At 33.9% G+C, this 21,056-nt stretch overlaps 1 protein-coding gene across 1 annotated transcript; it reads right to left on the reverse strand.

Annotated features, from left to right (window-relative positions):
- Window positions 1–16,411: 16,411 nt before the first annotated feature.
- Window positions 16,412–19,168, reverse strand: LOC147475204 (tetraspanin-3-like). The gene is made up of 2 exons (XM_086582539.1): window positions 18,397–19,168; window positions 16,412–16,964 (listed from the first exon to the last, which is right to left on the reverse strand). Exons 1-2 carry the CDS (start codon window positions 18,907–18,909, stop codon window positions 16,626–16,628), a joined length of 852 nt encoding a protein of 283 aa, XP_086438665.1. The 5' UTR covers window positions 18,910–19,168; the 3' UTR covers window positions 16,412–16,625.
- Window positions 19,169–21,056: the final 1,888 nt, after the last annotated feature.

The raw sequence follows: 21,056 nt of genomic DNA on the forward strand, positions 1-21,056 counted from the left end.
GAGGAACTGTAAGAAATCTACTTGGGAGTCCCAATACTCTTAAGTAAGAAGAAAAGTGAAGATTTTGAATTCTTGGTACAGAATGTTCAAAGAAAGATTTCTGGTTGGAAAGCTAAAGTTCTATCTCTCTCTGGTAGAACTACTCTCATCAAATATGTAGCTCAAGCTATTCCTATATATGCAATGAGCACTTATCTTCTCCCCTATAAGATTACTGATAAATTGGTTCAGCTGAATAGGAATTTTTGGTGAAATGGCTCAGATACCTCTCACTCTTATCACACCATCAGTTGGGACATTCTATGTAGAAGTAAGTCAAATGGTGGTTAGGGATTTAGGAAATCAAGGGAAATGAATTAAGCTCTTATCAATAAACACTGCTGGAGAATGCTAAAGGATGAGATTTCTAAATGAGCTCTACTTTTCAAGAAAACTTATCGAAATTGGCAAAAGATGATTGAGATGGAAACTTTGCCTAAGGATACTTCATATTTCTTTAGAAGTATCATCAAAACAATTAAGGAAATCAAATGAGGCTTTCTATGGAATATTGGAGCTGGCTCTTCTATTTCTATCTTTAATGATCCTTGGCTTCTTTTTATGGGGAAACCTATTATCCTAAAGGACCTTCTAGATCTTGGGCCTGATCTTCTTCATCTTAAGGTTAACTCCTTTTTTTTCCCCTGCTCTTCCTACTTGGAATCAAAATAGATTGGGAGATTTGTTTCCCTTTCAGATTATACAATCCATTAACAGAATTCATATCATACCTTCAAACCTTCCTGACCAAATTATTTGGCCTTATGCAAAGAATGGGAACATTTCTATCAGATTAGCTTATGTCTTTCTATCCAAGCAAGATAATCTCTCTTTCTCCTCTTCTTTCAACCCCTGATGGTTAAAAAACTGTGGAAACTAAGGATAGATGTTGCTACATAACTTTTTATTTGGAAACTTTACACTGGGGGTCTCCCTACTGGTGATGTTCTTCATATATGTAAATTTAAAGGGGATATCACTTGCTCCTTTTGCAAAGATGTATTGAAACAACTTTGCATGCTCTATTTTTCTGTTATTGGGTTAAGTTGATGTAGAATGTCTCTAATGCTATGTTGGATATTAACTCTCATGATAATTGGGAAGTCAAGGATTGACTTAATCTTTTTATCAGTTGGCGTTTTGATAAGGATGAAGACATAAGCAGAAGGAGATATTTCTGCATTCAATTCCTTTATGAGCTTTGGTTGACAAGAAACAAGGCTAGAATGGAGCATAAGCCTATTAACGAACACCAAACTCAGTCTGAACTTATCTGAGTTGAAAAGAGATAGGAATCACTCTGCTTTTTTAACTTGTTCTCCTTCTGGGAATATAGCCCTTGCATCACAGCCTTTATGTTTTAACTTTAATACCTGGTCTTCTCCTTCTGTTCCATAGGTTAAAGTTAACTTTGATACTGCTTTTGACAGATCTCATTATAGTGGTGCAGCAAGTGCTATTGCCAGAGATTCAGAAGGGGTAATTCGTGGTGTTGCTTTTAGAAGATTTTTTGCAAATGATCATGAACAAGCATATGCAATTGGAGGTGAGGTAGCGGTTCTTTTGGCTTTAAGGCTTCAGCTTAACTCACTGATCTTTGAAGGAGATTGTTAGACTTTGATTTATGCTTTTAAAGCTTATAATAGTTCTCTCTTAGGATAGAACTCTTTTTCTATCTTTCAGTTTGTTTCCTTATTAGTTACAGGAGTTGAGAGTCATGTTTTCAGTTGGGTTAGTCGTGCTGGGAATGGTTTAGCTCATGGACTTGCGTCTTGGGCTTCAAAGCAAATTCCTGGTAGTCACCCACCATGTAATCTTGAATCTGTAAACTCTTTCTTTTGTCTTTAATACTAGTATTTGCCCGTGTCGTGACGTCACCACCACGCTATGGCCCCGACGCATCAGCCCCCCCCCATAATGGCAAGACAGATCACAGCCGCGCCTTCGCACCCGATCGCAATCCCCCCTCCATTTTTTTTTAATGAGCACATACATACTCATGTTTCCAAAGCCCAACAACCCATAAAAAGTTCAGCCCAAAAACAATCCAGGCCTTTTTTGTGTGGGGTGGGTGAGGTGAGAAAAACTTTTAAACTCACCCCAAAAAAACTTGTTAACTCACTCCAGAAAAATATTTTAGTGGCTATGGTTAGGGGGTGGCATAACCACGTATCACCTTATAAGGTGGAATTTGTCAACCCACTCCACCCTTCTTTGTTATATAGGCTAGCTAATGCACATGCCTTCAACACGGAATATCCATAAGATTTTTTTTAATGAGTTTTTAATCCTCAATGGCGTTAGAAAAATTAAAGTTGGCAGCTGAAAATTTTGTGTCCCAAGAGTTTAAGGTCATGGGTTGATGAAAAATACACATTAGCTAGTTCTTCTTATTAATGCAGGGATGTAATTGGTTTTAAATTAATACATCAGTGGGTTAATATGGTTGGCCATGGGTTGATGACAAATGCACATTAGCATGAAGGCTTTAAAGGTCCTTGAATTTTCTTTAATTATATTGACAAATTTATATCTATAAGAAATAAGCTAGTTAATACATGGGCCACCATTTCCAGTTCCATACCATATATTTAATTAGACTACGTTATTAAATACATGCACTAATTACTGTACTTGAAATATCTTTGTTTGAAAAAGAGAGAAGAAAAGATAGTATTAGAATGGTTTTGAAGTGTTAGATAAGTCAATCTAACAAATTATGATATAGAGTAAGAGAAATAAGGAAGGCAATCCTTAGTTGTTTTTGCTTTAAGTACCCATACAGCTCTACATAGTATGTTAACTTTATGGAGAGAACCAAAAGGGTATGTTTCCCAAGTGTATTCTGTAAATAAAAAAGTCAGATGAGATATTTTAAAGAATTAGGCCAGAACCTAAGGATCACTTCAGATTTTAGTAGACAAATAACCTAATATCCTTTTGTTGATGGGTAAACTATTTAATATCAAAAGGGCATACAAATTTGTTAGGGAGGGTGGTAACAACAGTCGACTCCTCTCCCTAAATTCAGTCTCTACAATGCAAGAAGTCATTTTGGAGACCTGTTGTTGCATTTGCCGATACCTTGGATTATCTACATATTGAAGTCACCTTAACTTTTGCATAGTTCTTGTTGCTTTAAGCCATCTGGATTCCTGCAGGGTGCAAGGCAGTTGTCCCTTGCACTATTTTCGTCGCTAAAATTGCCCTCACACTAATCTGACACCCCTCCATCTCTACTAATTTAAGTTGTCCTTCCTTGAAAGTCATTTACATTCTCTATCTAGAATCAATTGCCAATGATAACAACAAAATTGTGGGAAAATAAGTTCAAAAAAAAACATCATAACCAACACTCCAATTAGTTCTCAATTTTGAGCCCACGATTCTATTCTAAAATGGAGCAGGTGCAAGAATAAACTAAGAAGTGAAATCTATAAACACTAAAAAGAGGAAGCTACGATTGCAAGGAAGACTAGGGATTGTGTGTGAAACAACTATCCTCTATCTAGCACTTGATTTCACAGTTTATTCCCTCTCAAGAGATAAACGGAATTTTCTTAAATTTTATGAGATGCCTTTAAAGGTTGTCTTCCATGCATGTCTTGCTTTTCACCATTGAATAGCCATTTTAGTTTTGCCTCTAAACCTTCTTGATTTCCTCTTAGTTCAAAGTGCATACATAGTGATAAAGTAAAATAAAATATCCTCTAATATAAGCAATACAGTAAAGAGGAAGTGAAAGTGAGGGTACCACACTATTCAATTATTAAGATCAATTACCTAATCCAGAATAGGGTGGAAATATAAACGTAAACCAATTCATAAAGTATTGCCCAGTACCAATTCCTTACCCAATAAATTCATAAAACATATCCACCAAACTCAAACTCACCTAGAGTAGACTTGTCATAACCAAATATTCCAACAATGCTTCTTCTTCTCCACTCCCACTAAACATACTTGTTCTACAAAATCTGCAAATATATAAGTACAATTAAAAGGATCAATTCAATGAAGGCCGCTTGCAAACACCAGTAGGAGTTACTACATGAAAATAGTTCCTATAGAATTGAATTTTTTAACACCCATAAAAGATACTACAAAGACTTCATCATTTAAATAACCAACAAAAATGTAAATTTAAGAAGTATTGTGCAAAACACCTAATCATTTCAATTTTTTGTGGAAGATCTAAATGATTTGAATAAAAACCCATAAACTATTACTACATAGAAATCATTTGTTTGCTAATACCTACATTATGAGCATCTCAAATAAGTATCAGTAATATCGATTAGTTCCTTATGCATGAGCAGTCAAGTTCTAAGAATTACAAAGATGCTCTTTAGTCTTAACAATTGCCCCATAGTGTATATTACTTGAATGGACTGAAAATCGAAAGTGCATTTCACAACTACATTAGGAGCATCTCAAATAAGTATCAGTAATATGGATTAGTTCTTTATGCTTGGGCAATCAAGTACTAAGAATTACAAAGATGCTCTTTAGTCTTAACAATTGCCCCATAGTGTATATTACTACTGAAAATCGAAAGTGCATTTCACTATTCAATGATCAACGCCTAGAAAATAATATGAAGGCACCTTATAAAAAGTTATTCCATCTACAGAATTTTCTGCCAACAAAGGAAACCAATTGACTGAATAGAAAAATGAAAAGAAAAAACAAATGAATGAAGAAGAAAGACATGTACCGAGAGTGCGACACTGAATGTTGGTCTTCTTAACTTGATCTCATGTTTTATCCTTCATTAGATCATGGTTGAGCAGTTGTGTTGAGTGAGTCTTTCTTGGGGAAAAAAAAAAGATCTCTCACCTTCTTCAATCTCTTTTCCTATCTCACCATCAAACTTTGTTCATGTAGAGAGAAAGGACCCACAATGCACAACAATTCCGCATAACAACTTCACCAAACCTAAAAATAACAGACCAAACAAATTGAAATTAATAGTATTTTTCACTTTGGAACTCAGGGAACACCTAGCTAAAAGGATATGAATTAAACAAAGTACGTTAATTATAAAGGGACACTGGATGTACTTTGAGTAAAAATGTAGACGTAACTATGGTGTTAAGAACATATAAAGCGCATCACAGCGTAACTACCCGTAGACACTATATCAATTATCAAGGAACCGCATATAGAGCACACACCTTCATATATTTAGCCAAGGCATATAATTAATATGGATTGCTTAACTCCACTGTCATATAATATCATCACTGCTGAAACTTGGACTAAAGCTTTCCCATCCTATGCCTAGAAAAGGAAAAAGTGAAAAACATAGCTGGCAAAGAGAAGAGTTGGAAATCCTAATTAGGCCAAACGTGTATTTTTTATTCGTGCATTAAACACCAACATTGTATTAATAGAAACCACGGGAACATAGTACTTTGAAGTCCAACCCTGATATTTTGCCATGAAATAAACAAAAGTTTAAAAGTTGAAAATAAAATATTCGTAAATACCTTTCAATATAGCTTCTAACATAAACCAATAAGTAAATATGATTGCATTGCATGTGTAACTGATTTCCCAGTAAACTGACAAAACCTAATACTTGAAAAACCATTCCAAATTAAATGCGTGGTTAATACCAATAGTGAAAACAAATGAAATCCAATCTAATCAAACCGGCAGGTTTACGTCCTTAATATCTAATTGCTTTTCTGAACATGATCTAATTTATTTACTATTGGTCACACTTGCTTATCAAATGTGCAAGCCTACTGATTTGAATGTAACATTTCACTGTTTGATAAAGTCCAAATATTAAAAACAAGTAAAAATGAACAGAAATCGATCGCATAGCTCAGAGGAGAGTGTTAGTGTGTTACCATGTAAAACGTAGGCTGTCATTGGTAAAATAATCTTAGACCAAAAGCAACTCATTTGATCATAATGCGCTGAACGTCCTAAACCAATCAGTATGCTTTTCTAAGCATGATCGAATAAGCCCTGATTCAACATGAGAGTATCAGTTGTAATTAACTGTAAGCAAATGAAAACTGAAATTAAGAATTTTCTAAAATATAATGAAAAAAGAAAAGAAAAGAAAGCAAAACCTTAATGTTTCTCTTAAAACAACCAAACAAAACGGTAATTTATCTCAGGTTTACTAACCCTTTTTGTTTCCATTGTAAAACACCTTGGTGGAAAATTGAACCACAACCCAAGCTCCATGATAGAAAGGAACAAAATAAACATTATCCTCATTTAGCAATAAAGTACGACTCTTAATGTAGGTAGCTCAATCATCAAAAAAGTGGTAATGAAATATTATCTCCATTAGTGTTGAAGCTAGCATGTACATGGTTAGCTACTCAAGTTCTACCTAACTACACAGTGTATGCAATAAGGAAAACACATTCACAATACTAATGAACATGTGATACACATCAGAATATATGGGCATAGGAGAATGCTTACATCCGAGCAAAGATTGTTGGGAACCTAAAACCAAAAGAGGGCAAACACCTTCAACACAAATCGTTTAAGTAAAGCCACATGAGAAGCAGTACATGGAAAATAACTCAATTAGTAAATAGAAAATATGATGATTGTCAAGTAGAAATATTTGAATGCACGTTAACCTTTCATATCAAACCTGCTCATGTCATCTCCTTGCGATATCCGACCTTCTAAGAAAGAAGAACCTACTACAAAACAATGGGGAAATATATTGGAAATTAAAATATCAAAATTAGGAAATGAGAGATTAACGTTGATTGGAAGAGAAATGGAAAATGAAAGAGGAACTCACCTGACCTCGAGAGTACTTCATTTTTTTGTTTCTAATTGTGTGGTTTTTCTTCAATTGAGTTGCTCGCCCACAAAATTTCAGTGAAATAAAATGAAAGCTCAGAGATAGAGAGAGAGAGAGAGAGAGAGAGAGAGAGAGAGAGAGAGAGAGAGAGAGAGAGAGAGAGAGGGGAGATAAAATTATATCTTGGCTTGGGGAAGATGAAAGAGAGAGAGTTGATATTTAATTCTAATTAAGCATAAAACAACTCGTAATGGTTATTGTATTTAGTTCAACTGTCACGAATGGATTCACGGGGAAGATGAAAAAGATAGAGAGATAGAGTGGGTTATTAAATTCTCTAATTAATCATGCTTAATGGGAGGAGAATATTTTTTTTTTCTGGTTGAGAACTTGGATCAGTAGCATAGTCTTTATATATATATTATAGCTCTACCCTCTTCAATTGAGGAAGCGTTTCTAGGGTGTCCACGTGTCATGACTAATTAAGAAAAAGTAGGAGATAAAATAGGAAACAAATATTTAGGAGATAAAATAGGAAACAAATATTTATCTTTATCCTTATATATATATATTATAGTTATAACTTCACCGATCTATTTTTTGGAGCACTCTCAAAGACTCCAGTTTTTTCTAAATTCTATTATTAATTATAAAAAAGTAGAATATAAATAAGGAAACAATCCCAAGAGTTTCACAGAGTCTCTAACTTTTCCTAAACACTATAGCTAATTACGAAAAAAACAACCCCATCTAGAGTTTCACAGAGTCTCCAACTTTTCCTAAACAATATAACTAATTAAGGAAAAAAAAAAAAAGCCAAAAAACTAAATTGCTAAAAACAATGGTTTCCACAAAATACGATTTTCCTAAAACCCTTTCGATTTGATGCGACATCCACTGTGGGATTTAGACATTTATTCATAGTTAAGAATTCCAAAAATCACAATTTTGACCACAATAATTACGGCATATTCCAATTCTTTAGATATATATTATAGCTATACCCTCACCAATCTATTTTTTGGAGCACTCGGAGAGATTCTAATTTTTTCTTAACTTTATTACTAATTATAAAAAAAAATTATATAAATAAGGAAACAATCACATTTAGAGTTTCACAGAGTCTCTAACTTTTCCTAAACACTATAGCTAAATACGAAAAAAAAAAATCTCATTTAGAGTTTCACAGAGTCTCCAATTTTTCCTAAACAATATAGCTAATTCTGAAAAAAAAAAAATGAGACAAACAACTAAATTGTTAAAAACAATAGTTTCTACAAAAACGATTTTCCTAAAAGCCTTTTGATTTGATCATGCATCCACTTGTGGGAATTAGACATTTATTCATAGTTAAGGATTCCAAAAATCACAATTCTTGCCACAATAATTATGACATATTCCAATTAAATTTATGAATTTATAATTTTTCAATTACTATAATATAATTTTTCAACTCTATAATGTTATATATTATTAATAACGAGATTAAGTTAAAGTGGATATTGGATTTAAATAAATTATATACCAAATCAAAACAAATTACATGTGGAAAATTAAATTATACAAAAAATAACATCACAAAATATATAATAGAAAATGAAAAAAAAAAAAATAACGACAAAACAATAATGACAAATATTTTAAAATATATATAATATTAAATGAAAATAACGTCAAAAACAATTAATGGGGAACCAAAACTGGATACAAATGCAATGAACTAAACCTCAAATAATATTTAACGAAATCGAAACCGGGATGTAAATACAAGCATTAAACTAATTTTAAAAAGTAATTAATAGAAAATTGGAATATAGATACAATCTGCATTAAACTAACCTCAAATAATAATTATCGGAAAATCAAAACTTGGATGCAAATACATCAAACTAACATAAAAAAAAAAAATTGTCGGAAAATCGGAAATTAGATGCAAATACATTGAATTAACCCTCAAAGATTTAATTAATGGGAAATCGAAATTAGATGCAACTCCATTGAACTAACCTCAAAGAAAAATTAATTGTAGAGAAACATGATGCAAATCGTTAGAACTAATCTTAAAAAATAATTAACGGGAAATTGAAAACCGGATGCAACTGCACTGAACTAATCTCAAAAAATAAATTGGATGCAAATACATTGAACTAATCTCAAGAATAATTAACGAAAAATCGGAAACTTGATGCAAATTCATTGAACTAACCTCAAACAATAGTTAACAGAAAATCGGAAACTAGATGTAAATGCAACCTTATCAAATAATAAACGAAATCAAAATCGAAAAACGGATGCAAATGCATTAAACTAATCTCACATAATAATTAACGGGAAACTAGAAACTAGATGCAAATGCATTGAACTGACTTCAAAGAAATAATTAACAGGAAATTGGAAACTGGATGTAGCTATATTGAACTAACCTCAAAAACTAAATAACGAATTGAAATCGGATGCAATTGCATTGAACTAGCCTCAAAATATAAATAACGGAAAATCGAAAACTGGATGTAAATGCATTGAACTAACCTCAAAACATAGTTGGGTTATATATATGTTGTGGGAATATCTCGATAAGTACAATTTTGCATTTAAAATAGTGTTTATCTTATCTATTTCCATATGATTGAGAACTCCTTGATATTCAAGTAGCTTCAATATATATAAACTTCGCCTTATTAGACAATCTCACAAAACTTCAATCAAACTTCTATTATTAAACAACAAAATGAAGTTGAATTGAAGGGTTTTATCAAAGGTGAGTTTTTTTTTAATAGAGAGTGAGATTTTCACATTATAAGAAATTTGGATGAGTGATCAATATAATATTAATATATAATAGTTCTGTATATTTGCAAATATTTTTCAGAATAATTAATATAACAACACCCATTTGTAGATAATCTTTGAAGATTCTACATAGTGAGTCATGCATATAATTTAAAGAATAATTGACGGAAATCGAACTGGATAATCTTGATGATCCCACATAGTAAATCAAACATAATTTAATTTTTATGTCATGTTTGCAATGACACTCTGAGATGGATCATTAGAAGTTGGTATTACACACTACATTGGATAATTAAAAGAAAATCGAAACTGAATTCAAATACATAACGAGCTCAAAAGAGTAATTAACGGGAAATTGGAAACTTTATACAAATGCAATAAACTAAACTCAAAAAGTAATTAACTAGAAATCGGAAACTTGATGCAATTGCATTAAACTAACGTCAGATAATAACTAACGGAAAATTAGAAATTGGATGCAAATCCTTGAAAAATATTTAACGGGAAATTGGAAATAGTATGCAAATACATCAAACAAACCTCAAATAATAGCTAATGAGAAACTGGATGCAAATGCATTGAATTAAACTCAAAAAATAATTAACAAAAAATCAAAAACCGAATGCAACTGCATTGAACTAACCCCATAGAATAATTGGTGGGAAATCATAAACTAAATACAAATGCATTGAAATAACCTCAAAGAATAGTTAACAGGAAATCAGAAATCGGATGTAATTGTAGCGAACTAACCTCAAAACATAAATAATCATAAACTAGATGCAGATGTATTGAACTAACCTTAAAGAGTTATTAACGGGAAATAAAAAACTGGATGCAAATGCAATGAACTAATCTCAAAGACTAAGTAACGAAACATTGAAAAATGGATGAAACTGCACTGAACTAACCTAAATGAATAATTAACGGGAAATTATAAATTTGATGTAACTGCATTGAACTAACCTCAAAAAATGAACTAACCTCAAAAAATAATTAATAGAAAATTGAAAACTTAATGCAAAAACATTGAACTAACCTCAAATAACAATTAGCATAAAAACGGAAATTGGATGCAACTGTATTGAACTAACCTCAAATAATAATTAACTGAAAATCAGAAACTGGATGCAACTTGCATTAAACTAAAATCGAGATTAACTAACAGAAATCGAAAATGGATGCAAATGCATTAAAATAACCTTAAAGAATAGTTAAGTGGAAATCGGAAGCCGGATGTAACTGTATCACACTGACCTTAAAGTATAAATAACTAGAAATTGTAAACTATCGAACTAACCTAGAAAAATAATTAACGGAAAATCAGAAATTGGTTGCAGATGTATTGAACTAACCTTAAAGAGTAATTAATAGGAGATTAGAACCTGGATGCAAATGCAATGAACTAATCTAAAAGACTAATTAACGAAACATCGAAAACTGGATGCAACTGTATTGAATTAACCTTAATGAATAACAAATGGGAAATCATAAAGTGGATGCAATTGCACTGAACTAACCTCAAATAATAATTAACGGAAAATCGGAAACTTGATGCAATTATTGCATTGAACTAACCTCAAAGAATAATTAATGGGAAATTGGAAATTGGATGGAATGTACTACATTGAACTAATCGTAAATAATAATTAATGGAAAATCAGAAACTTGATGCATATGCATTGAACTAATAACCCTAAAACATGTTTGTATTACATGTAGGGGGAATGTCTCGACAAATATAGTTTTGTATTATAAGTAGTGTTTATCATAATTATTTTATTATGATTGAGAATGTTTTGCTCTTCAAGTAGCTTCAATATTATTTTCGCCACATTTGGCATTCTCACAAAACTTCAATGAAACTTCTATTATTAAACCTAACAACAAAAAGAAGTCGATATGTTTTATCAAGGTATGGTGTTTCCTTTTTATAGAGAGTGGTGCAAGAAATTTGAATGAGTGATTAATATAATTTTCATATCTCATAGCTATGCATAGCTAATTAACTATGCATATATGCATAGTTGCTAATATTTTTTTAGAATAATTTAATATAAAGGCACCCGTTCGTAGGACGGGTTCGAAAGCTAGTGTTTTTGTAAGTTCGGAGAAACTAAGGGTTTTTTTTTTTTTTAATTTCACAATTAAAAATCTAATTAATATCTAATCCAACTCACAGCTGTAATCTATATTTATATCCCTAAATTGAATCTCAGCCGCGAATCAGAAACCGAGCTGTGTTTGTTAAGTTGATAATAGGAGGATGGGATTATCAAAAAAGGTTAGTCTATAATGTCTGTGTTTTTCACGTTGACCACTTGATAAGAAATTAGGTTAAAAATGCTTCGACTCGTGACAAATTCCAGTAAACGGGAGAAATAATTGCTTTGAACGCCAAAATTCTCAAAAAGGAAAAACTACAAATTATCATACTTCGGCAAACCACAAGCTAAGAGCATTGTTGGAGAATAAGATCTCATATTTATGATTGGAAGGTGTTGCCTCGGAAATCTCTATATGGCTTTATGATTGGAAGGTGTTAGCCAATAGGTCAACTAGGTTGGTTTCTTAATACAGGTGAGGGTCTGCCTAACCCTAGCTTAACCTTCAAAAAAAAATCACCGGTGCATGGTTTTCTCGTTTCAGTCATGTGATTTTTTCTATGGGGTTCAGAAGTTGTTAGTCTAATCATACTTGTTTCGTTAGAAGGAATGAAGATCAAACTAGAAAAGGAAAGATTATCATCGATATCTTATTCTCCAACAAGCATGATGTCACAGCCCGAATTTCTAAACAATAACAAAGTGAATATTTGAAATATAAATATCTCAAACATCACTAGGTTCACTTGTTTAAAACCCAGGTTTAAAAGGATACTACGCATACAAACCTAATAGCCATGTCCTAAAAGAAACAACTTAAAATAACATAATCCCGATAATTATCCGCAACTTCTTTATTAAGATAACATCCTTCCAAATAAAATATCAAACAAACTCTCAAAATAAAATTCCTCACTACCATGTTCTCATGTCATGAAAAAGATAAACTACGTTATTACATTCTTCCAATAAATAATCAGACCTAAACGAAAACTAATAGACTGCTCCAGGCACGAATCCCATCACACGCGTTCCATCGCCTTCCACCTATGTTCCCAAAACACACCCACGTTACCCAAAAACAAAGCAAACATGGGTCGACAAATTGAATTTGCTGGTATGAGTAGACTAAACACATATAAACATTTCAAATTCTTACTTATCCCACTAACACTTTAAATCTATCATAACCTAATCATTCTCAGCTTGGAAGACAAGTATATCTGTCATCTCAAACGGCATAGTTTCTTCCCAAGCAAAACTTTCATTTTATTAAATTCCATCTTATTAACTCATTCTAGTAACTTCGTTTTAATATCTAAATAATTGAATTACAACTTACCGATATCCATTTCAGGGTATAAGGGTAGGACCCGGCGTCCTCAAGACAAAATATTATTAAGTCATACCCTCCTCGAAAAGAAAGTTAGAACTTGTATATAACATATGTACATATCCTATATGTATTCAAAAGTAAGCCCAAACACACTCGCGATAATCAAATAAATTTCTCTTATCACTTAATCAATTACTTTTCTTATACACCCACCCTTTTAGTACTACTCCACGATTTGCACTCCACACATTTGTCAAATCACACATTCCCTGTGTGCCTCTCTCCCAATCGTGATACCACAATATCATAGCCATCTCGGGCTTTTATATACATATTTCATAGCCTCTTTGGGTACAAAACTCGGTCATTCATGGCACATTCAATGAATACCTTAGGTCATTCCCCGCCACATTCAAGGAATACCTATCATATCACTAACGGGCCATTCATGGCACATTCAATGAATGCCCCGGTCATTCTCGCCACATTCAAGGAATACCCAATCCTACATTCCCGACACTCAAGGAATACAACTAACCCGCAAAGGCGAATACCTTAGTTCCTTTTAAAGCGGTTAAATCCGGGTCATTCACTTCAATGAATACGGTCATTCATGACATTCAATGAATACCCTTATATAACACTAACGGGCCATTTATGGCACATTCATAAATGCCCCACCTACATATGACATTATCGATTCATAAAACTCAATTATTCAATTCCTGAAAATCGTGGAGAGTTCTAAAAGGGTCGCGGTAAATTTTGTTTACGCGTTATTGTACTTTTATTGCATATATTATTTCGAGAACGTAGGAATATCTTGATTCAATTATTTTTGGTGTGCTGCGTTATTAATTTCATGAATGTATAAGTGTCATAACGTTGTTTATCTGAAAAGACGGAAAAATCACAAAGCAGTAAATACACGTACACAAGTATATTTATAAAGGTCCTAGCCTAAGTCAAACATGCTAAAAGTCCTAGACTTATCCTAATAGACCGAATCATAATTTTAGGAAAAAGTCAAATTTTCGGGTCAACTGGTCAAAGTCAACCCTGGTCAAAGTCAAAGTCCACTCTGGTCAACAGTCAACACTGGTCAACAGTCAACATTGGTCAACCCGGCCTAAACTCCAAAAACCCAAAAGCCCAAAGTCTAAAGCCCATAGTCTAACTTAAGCCCAAAAACTAAAAATCCAAAAGTTAAAACATAAGCCCATCACGATTTGGCCCAAGCCCAAATCGTGATACACTGTTCATCTCCTTCCTCCCCAATTTCAACCAACCACCACCGACCACCACAACGGCCACCACCGGCCACCTATAAATAAAACAAACCCAGCGGTTTGGTTCAGGGAGAAAAACCCTAGCTACCTATATCAACAATTCACCATTCTATTATACTGAGAAAATTCGAACAACGCCATTAAAGCTCTCTCCGAGCTTCCACAGGTATCGCTCGGCACCACTGAGCCATCTCCACTCAACACACAACCCTCAACACCTTACCCCACATCCTCCATGTTAAATTCCAACCAACAAAACATTCACACAACAAAAAAACGGAACGGTTTGTGATATGGGTCGAACGCCATTATGGCTGTTCCAAGGCTTCCCCTCACCCAATCAACCCAAACACCAAATCAATAATTTCAATGGTAACACAACAGTTAACATCATCACACAATACATATACCAACCCAACAACAGAAAAGCTCAGTAAAACTGTACAGGACCGAATTCTAATGAAAAACAAGGAGAGGCGTTTTTTGGGTGGGTTCAAGGTTTTGACAACCTCCGAACCCACGACTCTCCATCCAACCAATTCCTGAATCGTCCACTTTGTTCATAGCCAGCAATCACTTTAGATTTATTCTAAGTTATACATTAAGTTTACACTACACAGTATATCATATTGGCTAGATAAAGCATCAGGTGAACAATACCTCGTATCGCAAAATCGATGGTAAACAAAATAAAACGTAAAAATATCCGCTCACCGGTATAAACCGAACAGCTTTCCGTAATCAGAAAACCTCCAAAGACTGAAGTCGACGACGATCTTTTTTGTTCAAACCCCCTTTTTTTCCCTCTCTGTAAAACTCTCCCTTTTTTGTTTTTTTTTCCTAAAAACTCTACGTGAGAAACTCTTATTTTCTAGTTTCTTCAAACCTCCCCGTAAAACAAGGGTTTTAAACCTATCTACTTCTTTATGGGCTTTTTCCGAACTACTGGATATCCTATTTTTGTTTTAACTGTTTACCTTATTATTATTATTATTACTATTAATATTATTATAGGAAAAGCAAATAAAAGACGGGGTGTTATACATGAAGAACTTGCTCACATGTTAATCTCAACCTGCTATCTCTATTATTTATTCTCTAGGAATCTATGTTTATGAACATAAACCTCTGCTCCCTATTAGTTTTCCTGGCAATCATTTTCCTTTACCTCAGTCTATATACATGGTAGCTTTCATAAGATGTAGATTTTATATTAACCATCCACATGTCTACTTCTACAGAACAAGGATTTGCATCTTGCAATCAGTCGACCCTATTGTTCACACATTACTTAATCAGTTCATCCAAGTTCCAACACATAAACTTTGTAAAGGCAGTTTAAAATCCAGATTGCCGAACCTCAAGCCATGGTTATAAATCTTCAAAACTTTGTAGCTCTGAATTCCCCTATCATTTATTCAGACACTCTCAAGCTAGCTAGTTAAGTACACCTTGAAATACCTAACTTATTGATAATCACCGATGCTCCACCAAACTTAAACCATAAGCAACACATCCTGTAAAGTGTATTACAGAATCGAACAAGAATATTATAATTAATGTACCATAGCCTCTTCTGGGCTCTGGCACTCGAGGCTTCCTCGACAAGAACTATTTTGTAATTAAAAACAGAATCACCACATTTCATGGTCTTTACTTTGAGAACATGCATACTTCTATACAACACTACTACCAAAATTTATCAAAGCTAACCACCCATTTACTATAAAAAGCTCTGGGGTTTCAGTTCTTAAGACTGTAAACTACGCTGAAAATAAAGATATAGTATCAGTTCTTCTCATTTAGCTGTACTTCATAAGCTTTAGATTCTTCTCCAATCGAAAACGTTGAGCTAATTAAAATCAAGTATATAATGAAACATAGTTTTACATAACAGCAAGATCATTCATAGTTATAACTTACAAGGAGCACATTCCCACAGTTTACAGCTCTTATGCAATCCTAACAGACTTCCATGCATAACATTAATTGGTCCTATAGCAGAGACCTCTAACTTGGTTGTGCAAAACATACAAGCATACCACATAAACCAAGTAAATGTTTCACTAAGCTTCTACATACTGTCTTTATAAACAGAAAGAAGAGGAAGATAATACAGGAAAGGTGCGAACCTCATGAATACAACATATACAGCCCATACATAAAATTATAAATCAATGAGTTGCACAAGACTTTCAATCTTTAGCTCAAAGTTAAGTTGATATATCACATGACTGACAGATTACCAAAATGTAAGTGGATCACCTGAAAGTTTAAAGGTGGAATTGACTGGGCTGTGACTTGGTCATCCTACTTTCACCATATGGTTCGTCATTGTCCATTCGTTTATTGTTTCTGAAGGCAGCACATCCTATGACGTAGACAATCACTAGAATTATAAGTGCCACGATGTTGATAACTGAGACCTTCCTCCAGCTCTTCTTGAGGCTTGCCAAAACACCGGCCTTGCAAGAGTCGCAGTTATAGCACAATGTCTCTTGGTCATTATTCCACCTTTGGCAATCAGTAGAAGTACTACCACCACCAGAATCCCACAGCGTCTCATTAACATACACAAAACCGCATTCAGTTGGTGGTTTGCAACAGCCAGACTACACAGCACAGGGGAAAATGAGTAATATTGCCAAATCGAGTACAGGTAATGCAATACTATCAATCAATCTAGTAAAAGAAGCCTGTAAAATCAGTCTAATAACAACTTGCCAACTTGGTTATACAAATGACTTAAGTCAGAAAATGTGCCAGGTTAGAAATTTAAGTCCAATTACTGGGCCAGCTTGTGAATGGTTCCAGGGATAGCAAATGAGGTATATCTTCACCAAAGGAGTAGAACTCCAAAACTACTTCCCTGCATCAGGAGCTCAAACCACTTAGGCTGAGTCCAATGGCTCCTTATCCCACAATAAATGGTGGCAAATCTGGCGGTTTTTACCCCTCATCTCAATTTTACTCTCTATATATAAAGAGTAATTTGAGAGATAGAGAGTTCATTCAGCGCTAGTTGAAGTGGTTCAGTATGGCATGTGTCCCCACCATATCTTGTTTTCTCTGTTTTGTGTCCCCACCACATCTTGTTTTCTCTGTTTTTTTTAAAGTAATTTCATTCTACGCCGGATGAAGTGGCGCAAGATGTGGGTTTGCAGTGTGCACCATTGCCTCACCTTTTCTCCTCTCTATCTCTAAAACATTGGTTTATCCAGTTTTACAGATACAAAGTACCACAACCATTGGACTCAGCCTTACAAGACAGTATTCTACAGTCCATAAGCTCCATACTAATCAGATGAATCGTTATGTGAGCTAGAGTGCCCATGTGGTGTATGTGATCAAAATTAGTCCAGTGCAAGCTACAAACAGAACCAACGGCCTGGATTTTCATGCTAGATTTGTATATTCTGAAAATTATTTAATGTCTCACATATTCACATGTGAATTACCAGAAGATATGTACATGACTACATGTGATGAAGGCTAAGTACTAATTGTGAAGTTAAAGGAGCATCCCCAAGGAAACAAACAATAGGAATGTCATTTTCTCCTTTATCATTTTCAAGCTATCCAAGAATATAATGAATCTGATGGTACAACAATAATCTAGTGCTATGTTTTTCATCAAATAAAGTTATCTCTTTTCTAAACTTTTAAAAAGGTAAAGCAATCTGTAGCACACTAGAACATTTGAAGATCTAAAGCTTTAAGCCTTTAACTAAATTCACCTTTTTTTTTCGCTACAAATAAGGGAAATAACTAAATTCACCTTGTTTGCTTCTTCTTCTTTTTCTAAATGAAACATATAAAGTAATATTCCCAAATTCCCCTAAATCAGTTTGTGCACTTTGATTAATTTACTTTTTCCCCAAAAAAGAATTCTTCCCAGAATTAATTGATGAGTAACAGGACACAATTAATCAAGTCCGAATCAAAATAAACAAATAATTAACAACTAAAAGTTAAAAATAAAATAGTCAACACCCAACAAGCAAATCAACAAGAAAAAAAAAAAGAATAACAAATAAAAATTACCTCAATAGAATTGAGCCTTCTTTGGTAAAACCGATCAGCAGACTCAGGAACACCACCACTAGTTCTTCCAATCTTCTTACAAACCTTAGAATCTCTAACACAAACAGCAATCTTACCCCAATACCCACCCTGAGCAACTCTTTCTTCAAGCCAACCAGAATAATCCACAAGATAATAATCACGATAAGCCCTATTTAAAACAGGTCTACCAGATCCTTTAGAAGTAGTAACATAAGCAAATATAACAAAACCAATCAAAGTAGCTATTATAAAGAACATAGCAAACAGATAAAACCATAACAGGCACGTGTTACGATAACATGCACCAGCAAAACCAGCTAAGGAAATGACCATGATAGCTACTCCAATGATTATTAGTGGCCATTGTAAGAACTTCATGCAGTCTGTTGAGTTAGCTCTGCTACTTAACCATATTCCTCCACCTAGTATTGGTATTGATAGTAAGAATGTTACGAAGTTTATGATGCCTATCAAATGGTTACTAGTTCTCATCTTTGTTCAGAAATGAAGATTTTTTTACTTTTGAGGTGAAGATGGATTGTTTTTGTAGTTCTGAGGATGGAAGTGATGTGAGACTTAGGCTTTGGATCAAGTGTTATTGCGTACTTAACGTACTAAATTCTTCTGTGTTTTTTTATTGTTTGGTAAATGTTAAGCGGAAAAGTCGGTTGGCATGTTGCTTTATTGGGTGTTTTTTCCATACAGATGTCGGTATGTGGAGTTTGATAGAGATTAGATAAAATTTTGACTTAAGAAATGGTTGATTTTTCAACTGTTTTGCAAAGTTACAATTTTAATTTGCGTGTGTTTGATTGATAGAAATGCATTATTTTATTTGATGCACATGATATTTTTAATTCTGTTCGTTTGATTATAAAATGTTTGATTTGTTACTTTAGAAAAAATATCCTTTTCCAGAAAATGCTCTTATTTTTGTTCATCGAACAAGCCATTAGAAAATATCTCACAAGGTCTCGGTCATCATGGCCTCATGGGTTGTTGGTCATCACAGCAAAAATCGCATCGACGTGGCATTCTCCACCACAAGCTGACAAGCACTAGTAAAATAAAAATTGATACTTATCAGTCGATGACATTAATTTCAAGTCAGTCAAGTGGCATAATCATCCTCATTTTGATTATTTCCTTCTTTCATATGGTTATCAAGTTTACAATGAGTTTCTTGCAAATTTGTTCACTGCGCCAAAGAAATGAAGAACATTTATTTATAAATTGTTCGTTTAATTAAGCCCATTGGACCCATTTTATACAGCAAAGTCCCATTGAAAAGCAAGTGACTGGTTGTCCAAGGCCTACTTGACAATCTGTTTAGTTTCACACTTTCACCTCTTAGGGCATCTCCAATGGGGGGTGTAAACCGTATAGAGTGGAAATTTTACACCCCAAATATCAAAAAACTCTTTCCAATGGGGATGCTAAACCGTAGGTAATAGTGTATTAGCTAATAGAGAGGGTGGGAAATTCCCCCTCTCACTATTAGTTAATAAAAAGCCCGGACGTCACTTAAAATAACGTTTGTTTAACTTAAAAACTTCGGACGCCACTTCAACACACGTTTGAAGTTTTATTTTTATTTTCGGCTTGGATTAAAGTCGGGTTTAAATTAAAGAGGGGCGTCGCCACTTGGAGTGACGTCCAGTTTAAAATATATTTTTTACACTCTTCCATTTGGAAAGTATAGAGTGTGGATATTTATGAAATTATACAATACTATACAATTAGAGGTGTAAAATCCTAATGGCACCTACGTGGAGCCTAGGTGGAGGTGTAATTTTACACCCCCCATTGGAGATGCCCTTATTTTCAGGGAAAACAATCTTATTCTTCTTTCTTATAACTAATTTATGTTTTGTTTTTGTTTTGGGGGGGGGGGGGGGATACCAAACAATTTTCCGTTGAAAACTGTTTGATTTGTTACTGAAGAAAAAGCATCCTTTTCCAAAAGATTCTCGTGTGAAAAATAGTTCATCTAGGTATCTGAGTATCTCACAAGCCCTTAGGAAAAATATCTCACTAGGTCGCTTTCCAGGTTCCGATTTGACTCCCAAAAAATTCTCATGCACCGATGCACGTACCATCTCCACACGACCACACACAAGCTGACAAGATAACTGAGACTGAATAGGTCGATGACATTAATTCCTCCTTTGCTCAAGTTGTAATCAATTAATCATCCTCATTCTAATCATTTATAACTTTCACATGCGTATCCAGTTTACAATGAGTTTAATTTCTTGCAAGTTTGCTCCACTAAAGAATATTTATTTACGAAATGGATGTTCTCTGTAAATGTTGATAAGACTTTCAGAGTACATACATTTTTTTTCGTAGCAAAAATAAATAAATAAATGTCGAATTTTATCCCTACATATTAATAAGACAATACACCGAATAATGATTTAGTGAAGGGTTTAGTGAAGGGGAAGAAGTGTTAGTTGATTGGAAATGGTTATCCTTTATACAAAAGATAAAGATGCCTACTAATTTAGTGTCTTGGGTGTAGTTGTGGTGTTGGCTTTTATATGCAACAAATACGATAAGACACGTGTGCCGTTGTACACATGTGTGTTTCAAGTACAAGAAACAGGTCCTCAAGAGCGAGTTGCACGTGTGTAGTG

Source organism: Coptis chinensis, chromosome 9 (genome assembly GCF_015680905.1).
Source record: "Coptis chinensis isolate HL-2020 chromosome 9, ASM1568090v1, whole genome shotgun sequence".
NCBI lineage: Eukaryota > Viridiplantae > Streptophyta > Magnoliopsida > Ranunculales > Ranunculaceae > Coptis > Coptis chinensis.